Below are 18260 nucleotides of genomic sequence, written 5' to 3' on the forward strand. Positions count from 1 at the left end.
ATCAGTCACTTAAAAAGCAGTGGGGTCAACTTGATCCCTGTTCAGACTCAGTCAGCATTGCTGTATTAATTCACCAAGGTGGCTTCATGGATCTATTTTCTCTAGTCTGAGTGAGAAATTAGATGTATCTATCCTCATTTTTTCTAATAGAAATAAATCCACATATTGATTTTTTTTTCTTATGGGAGAAAGGTGTTTAGTTATATCATAATCAGCTGAACGTTGTAGTGACACTAGGTACAGGCAGGTAGAGAATGAAAGAAATGGTTAAGGTGTGCTAGATTCCCTGAGGAAAAATAATTTGTTTATTATTCAATTTACTCACTTTCATAGGCATTTTTTATAGGGATTTTAAAATAGAAAGTGTTTTGAATATACTACACCAGTGATCCATTTTGCCAAGCACTCCAAAAGCTGGGTATTTTTCTAATGTATTAGAAAACTGATTGATCCATGAAGCTGCTTATTCAAACTGTTTCTGAAATTACACCACAGAAAAGGCTTGGAAATTTCACCTTTGGTCGGTGTGGCTAAACCCACAAGTTTTCCTAAGCTTCCATATCTTGCATTCTACTTTCTATCAGTCAGTTAATCCATGAATGACACTTACTGAAATCCCACTGGGAGCAGGAGATAGGTACAAAGAGATAGAGGTTTCAGAAGCCTCCCCAAGAACCTTAAAATCAATTCTGGCACACACAAGCCACACTAGTGAGGAAAATGTGAAATTACTTTAAACAACATGCAAATGTATGCAGATGTATTTGAGCCAATATGCCCACAAAAGGAAGAAAAGTCCTATAACTTTTACCATGGAGCAGAATTGTTCACTGTGGGCAGGGAATGACCTAGGATTCAACTAGTCAAAGAAGTTCTAGCCTTGCTTTTATCCTAATAGTATGAGCTTGAGCTGGCTACTGTATAGTTCCGGAATTCTATTTTTCCACATAAAATGAAGCATTTGGTCATTAGTCATTTTTGAACTCTGCAAAGACAAGAACTAATTTTTTCCTTCTTCCAAATGAACCCTAATATAAATGTGAATCCAAGACATTCTCTACGGACCCTGAAAAACCTCTTAAGCTATGTGGTGGAATCCTGGAGCTGCCAAGGACACAAGCTGAATGCACTAGTCTAGACATTTTTTAAGATAACTTGTTCCATTAACCCCCCCAGGCAATAGTAGCACATGCCTGTAATCCCAGCACCAGGGAAGCTGAGGCAGGAAGGATCCCTGTGAGTTCAAGGCCAGCCTGAACTACAAAGTGAGACTCTATCAAAAAAGAAAGACAGAGAGAGAGAGAGAGAGACAGAGAGACAGAGAGAGAGAGAGAGAAAGCAGGGAGGGAGAGGGGACGGCGGGGAGGAAAGGGGGAGAGAGAGAGAGAGAGAGAGAGAGAGGGAGAGAGGAGCCCTTGAGCACAAGAACTTTAATGTGGGACACATTCCAATCTTTGAGATTTAAATGTAATTCAACTAATAAATGATACTAATAGAAAGATAGTTTTGTATTGTATAAACATGATATCAATAATAATTTTTTTAGATTTTAATGTATGATGGTCTTTATTTACAACTTCATTGGCAAAAAAGAGTCAGAAAAACATAGGACATTGTAGCTGATGCTGTCAGGTCCACGCTCCATTTCAAATGTCCACCTAACTGTCCAAAGATATACAATACTGAATCAGCATGTGCAGTTTCCTTTATAAAGTACAGTGCCCAGATTCTAGGCAGTCTTTAAAACATATAAATACAAAGAAAAGAAAATAATAAATTGAAAACTGTATCAAAGAGTATTTTAAATGTAAATTTTTGTTGTTAATAACACATGCCCAGTGAAAACCAAAAGCTGGAAAAACAGTTATACTTCCTACTTGAGTGGATAGTTACAACAATCATTTTCTGCAATAGCTTTTATAATTTCAATTTATCATGAACTACTATGAACTTACCACAAAATGTCAGAAGTCAGAAGAGAAGACATGGGGAAAATACTCCTCTTTTGGAAGAGAGTAGGTCCTCCAGAATCAGCATGGGAAATGACATCCTGTTGATTCCAGATGAAAAAAAAACGAATACAGTAAATTTCAACTTCTGCTGAGCTGACTTAATCTTTTCCTTTGTTGGATGTCACTCTTCTAAATCAAGTGTGTTTAATTCTTCTTCTAATTCATTCAGATTTTCTCTAATAAATAGCGTTTCATCAACAGGAATATGCCTCCAGGCTCTATTTTCCTATACCTCTATTTTCCAGTCCTCTTCCAACACACTTTGTTCACTATTTTTGGCCCTACTTCCAGAAGCTTCACTTAGTTTGTTTTCATTTTTATCTGAAGCATCTGTGCTGAATCTTTCAAGACTGGCTAAAGCAATACCTGTCTCATCTACCTCTCTTAGGATGTACAGGCTTAACTCTCTGTGACTTATGTTCACAGAATCATCCTTTTCCCTGAGTGTAACTTATCATCTGCTTCCTTATCGTCATCATTGACCAGGTCAGAACAGAATTCAAAGACCTCAAAAACACTGATCACTAGTGCTTTCCCTTCTTTGAAGTCAACTTTCTTTTTTTCCATATTATCAATCTTTTCTTATCTTTTCCTTTTATTCCATGCAAGAAAAAATGGTAGAGTAATTTTGGTAACATTTGGACCTAGGGCAGAAGGGCAGAAAGGTCTCTTTCAATGAGATCTTCTAATAAAATTTCATTTCCCTTCTTTTTACAGCACAAATTCAGTAGGAAGTGCATGACAATACATACATTTATCACTTTTTTTTTTCTTTTGTGTCTGGCATCGAACTCAGAACCTTGCACTGGTGAGACAGGTGGCAGCACCACTGAGCTAAATCCAAATCCCCTGCCCAATACTTGTTACTTTCAATAGCTTCAGTGGAATGCTTGCAGACTATTTGAGCTTTTGCTTTTTACTTTTCCAGCTCACAGTGCTTTTTATTTTCCTATTTATTATTATTATGATTAAAATATTCAACCTCCCGTAGGCTATATATTATATTCTCAATTTACACAGCTTTTGGAAGTTGGTTACAGCTGACCCCCCCCCCGCTCCGTCCCACTTGCCAGGCAGGCACAGAGCCACTGAGCTACATCCCTGTCCCAGGACTCCCTGTTCACTACTTTTTGAGCTTTTCCACATCACAATTATCCATTGTATCTTTTTCAAGTTCTTTATCAATGTAAACACTTCATTTTTCACATTTTCTCTCCCGGGTCACGTCATGAGAGAACTTGCACTTACCTCCTTCAATACAGTCCTTGCTTGAAGAAGGCACACACCACGTATTTGGGATTTGCAACTTAACTTATTTTTAGAGCAGCAACTACAGGTTTGGACAGCTCATTTAGCTCCTACCATAATTTCTTCAATTTCTCTTCAGCTTCACATTGCCTGACGTGGATTTTAATTTAGCATGACTGAAGGCCTCGATAAAGTTCTTCTGTTTTGCTCCTCCTTTCTTATTCTTTGGACCTAAAATTTTGTCTTCAATAATCTTTTATGACTTAACAACACAGGGATGCCATGCCATCGTGGAATTCGGCACCGCAGCAGAAGCCGGAAGCCAACTCTTCAGCGCACACGCAAAGCCAGGCGCTCCTTAGCCACAGAATCACGACCCTTTTGCGACAGGTCGGGGTCGCAGAGCATTGGAGATCAATAATCTGTGATACAAGCAGTTTGGGTCGTTTTCAACCCAGATTTATAGTACAGCATTCATAAACGTTTATTGTGCACCTGGTACATGCCAAGCACTTTCTATTCCAGGAGCTAGGACTTCAGTCCCTTGAGGACTATTCAGTTTAATAGCGTCTTAGGACAGAAAATGTTCTTCAGTTTGAGAAACCGCAAGGAAAGAAAGCAAGGTAAGAAGGACATACATTGTTCTCAATTAGAACTTTTAAGCCATGTATTTTTTTTTAATCTAGATAGAACTGATCCAGACAGCTTTTATGCTCCACACAACTTGAGGAAGGTCTGTGAAATAAGGCCCCAGTATACAGAGAAGCGGGCGGAGCCCTGACTCAAGCCGCTGGCTCTATGAGGTCTTGAGCACTTCATTAAGAGGTCAGAGGTCAGATGGGAAGTGCTCTGCGTGAACATCCCTCAGTGGTTGTTTTATTCAGAGGCGAGGCACAAAGAGGGACGCACACCATCCCCACCATCCTGACCACTGGTTACTTCTTTCTGTTACTCAGAACTCACTTCTTACGCCTACACTTTATTATAACATAAGCCTTTAAAAAGGGCCACAAAATATTAATCTACTAGAACACCACTGGTGCAGATATGTCTTATAAGGGTTCTGCCGCCTGCCTCACAAGGACCAGAGTTTGATCCCCAGTACCAAAAAGCAAACAAAGGTAGTTGTTAACTCATTCAGAAGTGTTTAAGCTAGAACATCAAATTCTAATGCCTTTATAACAAGGAAAGAGAATGATACATTTTAGAAGCATTGTAATAAAATGGTTTTGAGAGATTAGAAAACAAGGCATAACATAAAATGAACCTTTTATATTTGTTTATAATATTTATGCTTGTAAATATATTTACTTAAGTATGTATATATTAAATTTTATAATTACAGATATTTGAAATAATATAATACATAAATATATTTATAATATAAACATTTCTACATTACATATAATAAATTTATCTGACATAACTAATCATGTAATTATTACCTATAGTTTTATTATGTATTTATAAAAAATTCCTTAAACATCTTTTAGGTAGTACCAAGGTCACTTTGAAATTGAACATTCATTGATTTCTTTGCATAACTTAACCATGTTAATTCCTTCAGGCAATGAGAAGTTTTGCCCACATTTGTGCTCCTTTGTTGTAATAAATCTGCATCACATGTTATCCTTCTTGCTAAAAGCCTGAGAAGTTGAATCCTAGTAAACAGAACCTTTATTATATAATATCACTAAATATAGATTATCACTAAACACTGGAAAAATTTACTTCTTTTGGTAAATCATTCTTAGTGCAGAAACTTCCAAATATGCAAATATAGAAACAATATGATAATAAACTCCAAGTGATCATTATTTAACTTTACTGATTACCAACTAAAAGCCACAATAATTTAATTTATATGCCTACCCACTTTCTTTTCACCCCGTGCATATTATTTTGAAGCAAACTTATAACATCATACATTTCAAGCTTAAAAAATTTGGTGTGTATCTCTAAATGATAGGATTCTTGACCATTATTATACTTTTATAAAAAGTTAATGATAATTTCTTAATGATGTTAAGTATCTAGGAAGTGTTCAAATTTTCCTATTTTTTTTCATTTTTTGCATGATTTTAATTTCAATTACTTAGAATAAAGTCAGTGCATTTTAAATGACTGATAAGTCCCTTAAGTTCTGTTTTATCTATAATAGAAGCATCCAATAAGAATTTAATAGAAGCCATAGCTACATTAAAAATGTAAAAAAGCCAGGTGTTGTGGCACACACCTGTAATCCCAGTACTCTGGGAAGCTGAGGCAAGAGAATTGCAAGTTAGAGGCCTCCTGGACAATTTAGTGATTTCACAAGACCTTATCTGAAAATAAATAAGAAATAAAAACAACCTGGGGATGTAGCTCAGTTGAAAGGTCCTAAATTCAATTTCCAGTACCACCAAATTTAAAAAATTACAAAATGGTAAAATTAATGTTAATAATTTTATTTAACTCAGTATATGGAAAATATTATTTCAACAAGTAATCTATATAAAAATTATTACATTTTCTTTTTTTTACTAAGTCTTGAAATTTAGTACATTTTTGGCACTTCTAAAACATCTCAGTTTATGCTAACTGTATTTCAAGGACACAATATCTACAAACATGAAGTAACTACTGATTGAAGAATATGCAGGATAGATTTAAGTCCCAAGGCATAGGTTTTTGGTAATCAAAAAAGCAAACCAAAAAAGTGGAAAAGAAAGGATTTTTGTGGAATTCTTCCTTACCAGAAGGTGAGATAATCTCCAACACTGTGTGATCAATGTAAGTTTTAGCCTTGTCTTCCAAAACTGGAGCCAGACACCTATATGCTCATTGTTGATTTGGAAATACGATCCTTCATAATAGGCATGTACAACAGAATAGAAAAACATGACAGAAAGGAAAACTTGTGCAACAAGACATGTGAAGTTGGATTCTGCCGTGGGCAACTGGTGGCCAATTCTGTTGGAGACTTCTGTTCATATAGAGGACAAACAAAAAAGCATATGTGATCTAGCTTCCATCTCCCAATGTTAAACGATGAGCCCTCAGGCATACAGCCCCCACACTAATACATGTGAATGTATGTGTTAGCTTCCACTGGTTTTGTGGAATAGATAAGTCCAAGAGACAAGAAAGAGCTTATGTGCCTGGGACAAAAACAGTGCTAGTGCATTCTGATCCTTGATAGCTATTTTGATCAAAACTGCAGGGCACTGAAACAGCTGCTGAATTAAAAAGTTAGGCCAAGATGAGTCTGGAGTGGACACCACAGGTGTCCGTCAGGATACACTTATCATTTGGAAGTAAATAAATGGTAAATGAAAATGAAAATCATTTCCAGACATCTGAGAGCCTTGATAGGGGAAGGTGTGCACAGTTAAAAATGTATCAGGAAAGAGAGAGAGAGAATATTAGAAATATTATTTCAGCTACACTCTCATATGCACTAAATTTTTAAAGTCTCAGAATTTTTCAAATATAACCAACAATGTCTGAAATTCTAGACAGAATGTATAATATGTTGGCTTTTATGTGCTTATCTTTATTGCATTCTTTTGTTGTTCTGGAATTCATCAGATTTTCATAATATGCACATATGCACAATAGCAAATCAGTTCCTAGAAATCATATGTATTTAATAACAACACATTTCCACTACCTATAGATGAGATATTTTTTAAAAATCAGGTAATCAGAGCTGGAAGAAAGCTAAGATTTAGTTTCTCTGGTGTGAAAAACTAAAAGTGTAAATAAGGATCAAAATGTATAATTGAAAATTGAAATATGAAGAAAAGGTCTAACGGAGTAGGAGAATGGGAGGAGTAGGGGAAAGGAAAGAAGGGAAAAGAAAAAATACGAGAAAAGGAAAAAATGGAAACAGTCTTTGTAAATAGGGAAAGATGGAGGAGGTAAAGGGAGGGTAGAGATATGGGGAAAAAATGAGAACCAAGATCTTTTGTGTAAAGGTATAAGACTGCAATGATGAATGTAACTGTACTGTGTGCCTAAAATGTACCAATAAACTTAATGAAGAAAGAAACCTAAGATTGTATATCAGAATAATGCCATTAAGTGCAGAATTTCCCTTGAGATCTTTCATGAGAAGTGATCGTTCAATATGTACTATTAACAAAATAAGTAAGAAATACCCACTTTGGAGCATCTCCTTTTGCCTAAATAGAGTTGGCATAAAGGTAGGATGCTAATTATCTACCTTCCATCAATAAGGGCTGGCATACCAAGTATGGCATACTTTAGCCAGAAAATTGTAAAGTTCAAGGATGCCAGGTTCTGTAAAATACTTTTACCAATTCTGTGTTGTAAAAATTTTATGATCCTATTTACCTGCCTAGCTACTTAAGTCACCTCTAGGAATGACTTTACTGTCCTTTAGAAGGTCTGTGGTTATAAAAGTAATTGTATTTATGAATGCTGCACACATTATGGGATCTCCTTCTCTTTACACATTGAATTCTGATTCTTTTTAAGTAACTGACTGAAAATGTTACTTTTCTGGGACAAAATGTTTAGTGTGGAAGTATAGACAGACTTAGCCACTCATCTTGCATGCTGATGGTAATACTGCAAAGTAGAGCCCAATTTCCCTTCCCTATACCTTTCCAGAATATAATAAATAATTCTTACTTAAAGAGCAGCTAAATTGATTTTCATAAAGAGATGAGAAAAATTCTGTAAAGGAGGAAGAGGAGGAGTGAGAGGAAAGGAAAACCCACAGAGTAAAGAAGAAAAAGGAGCATTTCCCTGGGAGTTGGGGGTAAAGAAGAGGAAAAAGGATCTGATTGGTGATTTACTTATCCAAGTAAAGGAAACAGATAGGAAGGCGAGTTATCGACACTGCTGTGGACTAGGGAGTAGGGTCTTCTTCAGTGTCCTTTACAGGAAATTCTTTTTAAAAATCCTTTTTATCAATGCTAGCCATTGATTAATGCTCTCCTTAATTGTTTTTTGAGTCTTTGTGTCTACAAGGGTTACACTCCTCTCCTCCAAATGAAACCCAGGTTGCATGAGGTATTAACCAAGTATGTGAAGGTAACCTAGTTGTTCACTTATTTGGCTTTATGTTTTGGTTTTTAATATTTGTATTAACTGTTGTTTTTTCAAAGCTGACCTTTAAAAGAAACTGTGCCTCTGCTTAGATTCAAAGTGTTTCTTCAGACTGTAACTATTGTGGTTAAGTTTCCACTGCATTATTAATTATTTCATTCTGTTCACTGGACACGTTTTGAGTGCCAGGCATATGGCAAGGTTGACACTGGGAACTGAGTGTTAGTGTTGATCAGTGATCAGACGTAGCAATGAAAGCACAATAGCTGCCAGTAATGGAACTGGAGTGTACTCCAGAGCACCTGAGCAGAACTGTTCAAACATACATGTATATTAACACTGGCATTCACAGTACTGCAAACGCTGATCTGAGGAAACTTATCATGCCTGTTATTCCCAAGTCAAAGCACCCACAATGACACCTTGAACTCCATATAGTTATGCACACACTGGATGAAAAGTAAAAATTTTAATCATTCATCCAGATATATTGGCAATACTTAGAAGTTTCTGGGCAACTGTCTGATTTCCTTCACTTTCATCTTGAAATTTGACTTCATGTAGCCATATACTGAATGTTAGCACTTTAAGGAATGCATACCCTTGGCTTCAAGGGCACTTTCATTCGATTAAAGGTGATACCACAACTGGAACTGAGTCATAGAATTTGATGTGTCCCTCCCATTCCAGTAAAAATGGTTGGAGGATGTTCAACACCTGAAATTAGCCAGAACTTCCAGTTATACATCTCCTCATTAAATGTATCACTTTGGAACCTGAATTTTCTTGACATGGAAAGCTTTTTTAAATAAATACTTGGAGCTGGGCAGATGCCCAGCACATTAATCCTTGAACCATACAAAGGGAATCATTTTGTAAATGGAAATAAGGCCTTTAATATAAACTAGGCAATCATTCAATCACTAAGCCTCGCTTTGCAGTATCCTATTTAATCCACCCAGTGTTCTGTGCTTTTCCACTCATCCAGCTTGAGCCACAAATATGTTGCTTCTCACTCTGCTCTCTGGATTTTTTTTTTTCTCTTATCATGACTGAGAGGCAGCCAGAAGAATAGTATCAGTGCCTGGAAATGAGTTATGAATCATTCATTACTTTCAGAATCCAAAGGGATAAGGAAAGCAATAATCTTAAATATAGCAGTATTCTTTCTTACTCTACTTTTTATAAGAAAAATGCTAAAAACAATTTGTAAACTTGCCATAAACTTTTCTTGTGGAAGTCAAAGACCAGATATCCTGAAGAGAATGGGTATGAATCAAAAGTGAGGCAGATGAATGAGGAAATGTGTCTAAATGCATCTTTCTTAGATACATTTATACAGGCAGTGTGGGGCCAGAATGTAAAGACTAGGAAGTATGGATATTGTAGCTTTATCTTTAAAACGTGGCTTGCTGCTTTGCAGCAAATGAAATGTAAACAGCAAGGCAGCATGTTTTTTTCTCTGCTGTGAATTAGACCAGCCTGGATGTCTGAAGGCCCATTCAGCGATGAAGGCTGATTCATTCAGAGATTACCTTGTGATCTGACAGAAAAGTGCTTCTGTATTTGAAAGGCTCAGCCTAAGCCAAAAATAAAAATAGTGGTCTCTGGGAGTTCATCTCATACTCCAAGGTAAACTAAGTTAAATAAATGGTAAGTCTAAAATAACATTTTTAAAAACTCCATCACAGGTAAAAAGAGACATTCAGAAATGAACCCATGTTCACACTGTCAGATTCAACATGAAAACTGACCCAGTTATGAATAAGTTTGTGTCTTTCTAACTCAGCACTATAAAGGTACTTGACTAGGATCTTTTTTTGTTACAGTCAGTGTCTTCCTATTCTGTATATAAAAAACTAAGTTTGTACAGCCTCAATAACAAATACTAGATTTGAGAGGTTAAGTATTTGTTGTAAGGTTCCCAATCATAGAATTTTATTAGTAAAATTTTGCTAGTGTAGATTTATTAGTAAAGATGATCTCAGATGACTCCTAACTCAAAGTCTAATTTTTAATCCCCAAAATGTTTAGCAATTAGTAGCTTGATTTCCCTTTTAAGTAGCTGAGTCCACTGTTTACTTACCTTAGTGTTCATGTACCTTTTGCTTTCTTCATTAGTTGAACCCAGCTTAGTAGGATTGCCAGATTCAGAAAAAAAAATCTACATGATTTTTTTTTTTGGTACTGGGGATTGAACTCGGGTCCTTGCTCTTGCAAGGCAGGCCACTGAACCACTGAGCTAAATCCCTGGCCCTCTACATGACTGTTATATTAAATTTGACTCTCAAGAGCAATTAATCAACTTTTTATAAAAATATGTATCAACTATTGCACACAAAATGTCTACTTAAGTTTGAATTTCAGATAAGAAACATGATGTTTAGTATTTCACAAATATATACTTACATCAAAATATTATTTACCTGAAATCAAATTTTATCGGGAATGCCTTACTATGTAATTCTGTTAACTACTTATGTTTCTATTCAACTAAGACTACATTTCCTGGCCTAAGACTAGTATGTGATTATATGACTAGGTTCCACCAACAAGGTAGAAATGTATGTTGAGTGACATTCCTAGAAAGTGACCTTAAAAGAGAGAGGGCAAATTCTTCTTTCTTCACTCCATTCTGCATACTACTATCTTAGGAAATATGACAAACTGGAGAAGAGCAATCTTGGGTCATGAAAAATAGCTCTATACCATAGCTTTAGTAGGGAAGAAGGGAGCTCTGGTGCCTAACACCATCATATTACTGATATGGTAGCCCCACACTACTTCCTTGTAAATTTCCCTTAAGAGCCAGAGACAGAGAGAGCTAGATAGAGGATTCTCTCTTATTTAGGTCATCATTTCTTCTGTTATATTCAATTGAATCCAATTGAATTCAATTGAAAGAGAAGTTTACATCCTTACCTATTTTTGAGCACACCAAAACTAAGATCTGTGGAACGGAAAATCTGTGAAAAACAAATTTTGAAATACTCATAAATGCTTATAGCCACATGGATTCTCAGTATCCCTCTTTAGAAATTCCCTTAATTTCTAAAGCCATGTGTTACGATTTGCATCTAGATGTCCTCCCAAAGCCTCATGTAGCCGTAGGCTTGATCTAGAGTGTGAGAAGCCGGAACTGATTCATGATGCAAAGCTATGCTCATGGACACCAGGATTAAGGGTCTGAGTGCTACTTGCCCTAAGTAGTCTGAATAAGATAAAAGAGGCAAGGAGACACTGTTAAGGTTCTTGTTACCTTTGCTGTCTTGTGTGTGCCATGTCGTTTCTGTTCTGCCATGCCTGTTTGTCATCCCTGCCTTGGAGTTAGCTGATTATGGACTGAAATCTCTATGAAATGTGAGACAAATAAACCTTTTCCCTTTTTACTTTTGGCGCCAGGTATTTTGTCTTAGCAATGAGTGAAAAGTAACTAACCTACCATGGGTCTTCTAACTTCCTGTCCTGTCTTCCAACAATGCTCAAAAGTTAGCCTTAGTAATCCAGAAAATGAAATGATGGTGATATTTAGTGGAGATGGTCAAACCTGAACACCAAGCTAAATTGTGATTAGCAATTTCATTGAAGAGGTTGACCACCTCAGCAGAAATACTTGGTTGATACTTTTTGAGTATACTGTCAGGTGGTAGACAATAAGAGTAATAAATTAAAATAATTTAATATTTTAGAGCAATTTTGGCTTAGGAAAATGTAAAAATAAATTTCTAATAATAGTGAAATCTTGTCTAAAAAGGAAGAGGCCAATATATGATCCCTTGAAGTTTTCACAGATTAGAATATTTTTTGTAAAATTCATTACCCAAAAGGGCAGTGTCACATTTTTTTCAGCATTTGAAACTTGCCAACTTTAACATGTCTCTTGATGCCATAATAAATGTTGCCACTGGCAGACATTCCATGTAAATAGAAGGGCAAAAATAGTGTTAAATGGTGGAACTAGGAGAATGGGAGTCTCTAAATACTTATTAAGGTATTTTTTCAGGATATTTGATTAGGAGACTTAAATTTTGTTCATTAAAGGGAATGTAAATGTATAGAAAGGAGATGAACAAAAGAAATATGATGTTCAAATGTAATGAATAGAGGTAAATGTAATACAAAAGTAAGATATTAAGAAGGTTATGAATTATGCAGTTTTTTATAGTAACACAACCACCACTGGTAGACTTTTGCAAATATTACAAATTTCACTCTGGTTAGAATCTGTAACTAATTGATTCATTTTGCCTGAAAATTCATGTCCACTTAGATCCTCAGAATTTGACCTATTAGGAAACAGGTTCTTTGCAGATGAAATGAGTTAAATCGAGGTCACACTGGTTCGGGTGGACTCTAAATTCAATGACTAATGTCTTTTCAAAAAGAGAAGAGGACCCACAGAAATACATACTGGGAAATAGGTTGAATTTGGAAGCGATGCAGCTACAAGATAAGGAATGCTGGGTGATACTGGAAACCACAGAAGCTAGAAGATAGATATGGAACATTTACCCTTAGGCCCCCCGAAAGAACCAATCCTGCTAATATTTTGATTGAAGACTTCTGGTCTTCAAAACCATAGGAGATAAGACTTCTGTTATGGTAAGCCACCCTGTTTTTGATGCTTTGTTATGGCAGCCCTAGGAAACCAGTATGCCATCCAGTGCCCCTCACCTCAAAATGCAAGCATCTGCAAAGGATACCACTGGATCATGCTGCACTCAGAAAATTTGAATGCTTGTTTTTCAAGTCCTTTGTGTCTTGATCCATGGATCCTATTGACAAGCACTTTTTTTTCCAGAATCTTTGTTTTGTTTAACAACCTTTTGTTCTGCCTGCCAAGTTGGGATGACTGTTAAATTATGGCTTTTGTTGAAAGCTTAGTTGCTTATATTTGTATTTTATGGCTTCAATGCCTATTTTATTTTTAAAAGAAAGGAGAGTAAAATAAAAGGAAATTAAGCAAAGCAAAATTTAATCAACATTCAAGGTCTCTAATCCTCTCTAAACACAATAGCATGATCAGTGTGTCTTACATATGCTAAGCATGTGGGATCAGATACATAATATGAAAGGCTTGCACATGATCTGCCCTTTATCTAATCAAGATTGTTTGCTGTTGCTTCTTCCTCACATTGACAGTGTGTTAGGGGCAAAACAGAGCTGTATTCTTTTCCGTAAGTAAAACCTATGATCTTGTTCTGATGGACACTGAGGGTCTCTTTGCAAAATATTACTCCACCTTTTTCTCAAATCAGCACTAACTGAGAAAATCATTACTTCTGATTAAACTGGAAGGACAAAAGGATACTGGAGATGTATTTGAAATTTAATGAAGTGCTGATGTATTACATTTTATATATTATATTCAAAGTGCTAAGAAATAAATTCTGAAATATGGAAGTAGTACATATTGATTGCATAAACATTCTGAATAATTTTGTTTCAAACTACTGAATTCAGATCTATTAAAATCAGATCTCCTGAATTCAGAAGAGTTCTAAGAGGAACCCTTTGACTCTAAGAGGAGTCAAAAATGACAGTGAGAGACTAAGACAGACAAAGAGATTTAATAAGCTATAGGTGGGGCCAAGTGGGGCTCTTGACTCCTGTTGGGAGGAAAAGACCACCAAGCAAATGGCTGCACATTTATTTGTAGTGGTAGAGGTAAAAGGGACTGGTCTGTAACCAGAGCCAGGAGAGTACCTAAGGTCTGCAGGACATCATGCTTGGTTTTCTGGTGAATGGTCAGGGAGAAAGACAGTCCTCTTCTTGGCCAGGCCTTGCTCCACCACACCCCCTTGTCACCTCCCGTGGGGTCCTGCCTTATCCATAGGAGGAGGTGAGTTAAATCTGGCCATTGTGATCTACAGAGCATCACTCCCAGCAATTATTATTTACTAAAATTCAAATATTTAATATTTTTTATGTTTTAAAACATATTTTAGAATTTTTAATGTTGAGTTCATTAAAAACCCTATATTGAAGGTAAAATCTAAGAAGATAGTAGCAGACAATCTTGTAATGTTCCTGACTACCAACATAAAAACAGGCAGAGCAACTACATAGAAAATCAATACCTTATGGTTGAGCTTTTCAACATGCATTATCAGAAACTCACAGGGGTTTATCTCAGTGGTGCTGCCACCTACCTCGAAAATGCAAGGTCAAGTGTTCAATCTCCAATACCAAAAAAAAAAGAAGAAGCCTATTGTACAGAACTATAAATATGTCATCAACAAAATCCTGAGTTTGGAAAATTGCCCAGATGTCTTTATTCCTCAAAGAAAAATTGAAGAAAAAGAGGGATAATGGGATAGCATAGATTTTTAAAAATATTAAAAACATCCAATTGGTTAAAACAGGCAAGAGTAAACTATGATATCTAGAATTGAATATTTGTGTGATAACGACAAAGCCTACAAAGAAATCCTCAAGGAAGTGTTTTCTGTAAAATAAATGGTAGTGGTTACATTCTTGGGATAGAGAAGGGGCTCTCACTGGGCTGGGACACACTGAGAGCTGTAATAAAGAGGCTGGCTCCTCTTTTGATGCTTCTTGACAACTTTCATTCCCCATTCTCCCACCTCCATTCTGTCTCATATCTCAACAGTTCAAGCCCATATTCTTTATCCATTGAAATCATGAGGAAGTTCAGAGCATGCAAGCTGTTTATAGGCCTGCAAGCCTACCCTCTTTCCCTAGGAAGCTTCATTATGTAACAAATATTTTTATCCCTAGTTCATGAATGATGGGGATCATCAGCCATAACATCTAAACTAAATTTCAGGTAGGGGACTGTTCCTGACTGGAGCATAACCACAATTAGACTTCCAGGGTAGCCAGGAAAGTTCTGCCTTTTGACCCATTTCTTTTATGAAATCATCCTGAGTAAAATAGACCTAGATGTTGGAAGATAATCAAGAAACCTCCCACAGGATACCAGAGAAAAAAATGAGTCATTTGTTTATTATCATTTTGGAGTTTTCTAGACTCAAATAAATTATATAATAGAGAAAAATCCAATTAGGTAAGTGGTTTGTGGTAGCTAGAGTTTTAAATGCTCTGCATGTTTTCTGTTCTTATTTTTCTCCTGTCCTGTGGCAGTTTTCTTCTTCCATCTTTATTTGGTTTGGGTAGGGCATCAATCACAGAACCCCAGTGTTATCAAATATGGCCACTCCAATGTTAGGGAAAAATCTTAGCTTTGCCCAGTCTGATTACTTTCTCAGATATCAGTGCTCCTTTGTCAAATATCAGTTGATTATATTTGTGTACATTTATTTATGTACTCTTATTCCATCCTGTTGATCTATTTTTGTGATCTTGTACCAACATCACACTTTATTTTTTGCTTAGTTTTCTAATAGGTCTTGAAGTTGAGTAGAGTATGTTGTTGTCTGACTTTGTTCTTCTTCAATATTGAATGATACATCCTGAGCTTTCTGTCTCTTCATATACATTTTATAATAATTACTTTGTTCATTATCTACAAAATGGCTTGCTGAGAGTTTGACTGGAAATCTGTAAATAAAATTGGGAACAAGTGATATCTTGATAATACTGAGTCTTGTTGTCCATGAACATGGAATAACTCTTCATTTATTTAGTTCTTTCATGATTTATTTTATCAGAGTTTTGATGTTTTCCATATATAGATAGTGTACATATTCTGTTAAACTTATACAAAAATATTTTATTTTGGGAGGGGGAAACTACTGTAAATGTTCATATACTTTGAATTTCAAATTCCCTTCAATAATTGCTGGTTTATAGGAACATAATTGACTTTTGCACGTTAAACTTATATCTTGCAGCCTTGTTATAATCACTTATTAACTCTAGGGTTTTCTTTTAATTCTTTCAGATTTTCTGCAGACACAATCATGTCATATGTGAACAAAATAGTATTATTTCTTCCTTCCTTATCTGTATACCTTCTATCCTCCCCATTTTCAATTGTGTGTTTATTTCCACATATAGCTCATAGTGGCAGTTATTTTCTTTTCCCTTCAAAATACTGCCCACCAATTTGTGGTTTTATTGTTTCTGTTGAGCTCTGCTACCAATTTAATTGTAATTTCTTTATAGATAAACTCTGTTTTTCTATGACCAGTTTTTTTTTAATTCAACAAATATTTATTGAGTGCCTATTAGGTGCAAGATATTGTTCCAGGTACTTGGGTCACAGAGAATGGAACAAAGAGCCCTGCTCTTGTGGAGCTTACAGGTGGTCATTTACTGCCACTTGACCTGCATTCTGTCCATGACCTTGGGCAAATCTCTGCACCTCTGTGTCTGTCATCAGCTGCCCAATGGGGGAATAAGCAGGATGGGCTCAGATGTGGATACTGTGGTGGTCTGCAGATGCTGATGGGATACCTGCCCAACCTACCTCCCAGACAACACAGAGGGCTGGAAGCTGATTTTTAATAAAGTACAATGAATGGGAAGAGGGAGGCGGGAGCAGCGCCATGCTGGACGGTGACCTGTGGTGGTACTGGTGGCAGGAGCCCACACCACCTACATGAACTGCTGCTGTTGCTGTTGCTGCTTGGTGGCAGCCTTGTTGGCGAGGTCTTTGGCCTTCTCTGTGGCTTCCAATGCCTTCTGTAGCTCCTTTGCCTTCTCCTTGGCTTCCTTGGCTGTCTCAATAAGTGTTTTAGAAGGGGCCTCACCTTGCAGCTTGGCCAAGATGTATTCAAAACCCTTCATGGTCTTGGTCACATTACTTTTGAAACAGTCAAGGCCAAATTCCTGGACAGCTCTGGAGACACCAAATAAGCTAGAGGAGACCCAGGTTTCCCAGTGGATTTCGGTCCAGCCACTGTTGTAGGAGTTCTCACAGTAAACACATTGTTCCTCCACCACCATCAGCCAGGCATGGTTGATGTTCCAGGTGATTCTATAGTGGACGCACAGAATCAGACCATGACCATCTATGACCAGTTTTTAAGAGGTCCTCTTTGTCTTTCACATTATGTAGTTATAAGTACATGTATTTAGGCTTGCAAGGAACCCCAATTTATATCACACTTATTTTGATTCTTTAGCCAACTATAGCTGTATATTCTTATCTCTGGGTTCTGTTCATGATTTTCATCCTCCCACTTCTTTCTCCTACCTTGCCCTTTGCCATCTGTGCTGAAGTGAGGTGGGAACATCAGGCTCCTGTGTGAGAGGTGAATGTGATCTCCTCAGCCTGTGGGTTGTGGGATTTCTGGCCTTTCAGTGCTCTGAGTAACCTTTGTGGGAGAGGATGATTTTCCTCCTTAGGGCCTGGCATTAGTGGCAAGTTGTGTGCTTGGTGGGCAGAAATGCTGTTTCAGTTACAAGCTGTCTGCACTTGGACAGGGTGAGAAGCTCTGCTCTTTCTTGCTCCGTGGAGGTAGTTAGCAGCAGAGCTACCAAATGACGCATTTGTTGGCAGCCCAACTTGTCCTTGCTCTGCCATGTGGCAGGCCATAAAGCTATCTAGGCTAGTTGCACCTGTTGACAGAGGGGCCATGACCACAGGCCACGCTGGCTGGGCATCCTTCCAGCAGGGGAATCTGAGCATTATCAGACTCCCACGCAGCAGTCCCAAACCCATGTGTGGAGCAAAAGGAAGCAGAGGGGCTTCCTGAGAAATCTGAATTCCTGCTATCAGTGACCATTGTACCATTAAGATTTTTCACAAAGAAAGGCAAAGAACTGCAAAGACTTCCTTCCTCTCAGAATATATAACTGACTGCTTTAAAATGTGTTCAGCCAGGCAGCTGGTCAAACAGGTGCCAGACTTACAGGAAAATCTGGAAGTCTGTATCATGGTCTTCCTCTTGCCTCTCATACTTGTCTCTATTCCAAGGTTTTATTCTGAAACTCCTTTCAAGAATATGAAAGTAGACTAAAATGTCATCTACTGATATGCCATTTACAATTATAATCTAGAAACATGCCCCC

General features: G+C 37.0%; 1 protein-coding gene and 1 pseudogene across 1 annotated transcript; both read right to left on the bottom strand.

The window, feature by feature from the left end:
- Positions 1-2133: 2133 nt before the first annotated feature.
- Positions 2134-16794, bottom strand: LOC104871449 (annotated as a pseudogene).
- A 47-nt stretch (positions 16795-16841) lies between these two features.
- LOC104871450 (PRELI domain-containing protein 1, mitochondrial-like) lies at positions 16842-17974 on the bottom strand. Its single transcript, XM_033762512.1, has 3 exons — positions 17808-17974; positions 16997-17223; positions 16842-16963 (listed from the first exon to the last, which is right to left on the bottom strand). The coding sequence occupies exons 1-3, from the start codon at positions 17972-17974 to the stop codon at positions 16842-16844; spliced, it is 516 nt and encodes a 171-aa protein (XP_033618403.1).
- Positions 17975-18260: the final 286 nt, after the last annotated feature.

This window comes from Fukomys damarensis, unplaced genomic scaffold (assembly GCF_012274545.1).
Source record: "Fukomys damarensis isolate Sample0158 unplaced genomic scaffold, DMR_v1.0_HiC HiC_scaffold_1, whole genome shotgun sequence".
Classification (NCBI taxonomy): domain Eukaryota; kingdom Metazoa; phylum Chordata; class Mammalia; order Rodentia; family Bathyergidae; genus Fukomys; species Fukomys damarensis.

What these genes read in the sequence shown, in the direction of transcription:
- LOC104871450 (XM_033762512.1), bottom strand. Translation starts at nt 17,974, where the DNA reads ATGGTCACTGATAGCAGGAATTCAGATTTCTCAGGAAGCCCCTCTGCT. An exon ending in CATGGCCCCTCTGTCAACAG is followed by an intron (nt 17,224 to 17,807) that starts GTGCAACTAGCC and finishes CGTCCACTATAG; the next exon opens with AATCACCTGGAACATCAACC. An exon ending in CATCTTGGCCAAGCTGCAAG is followed by an intron (nt 16,964 to 16,996) that starts GTGAGGCCCCTT and finishes TTATTGAGACAG; the next exon opens with CCAAGGAAGCCAAGGAGAAG.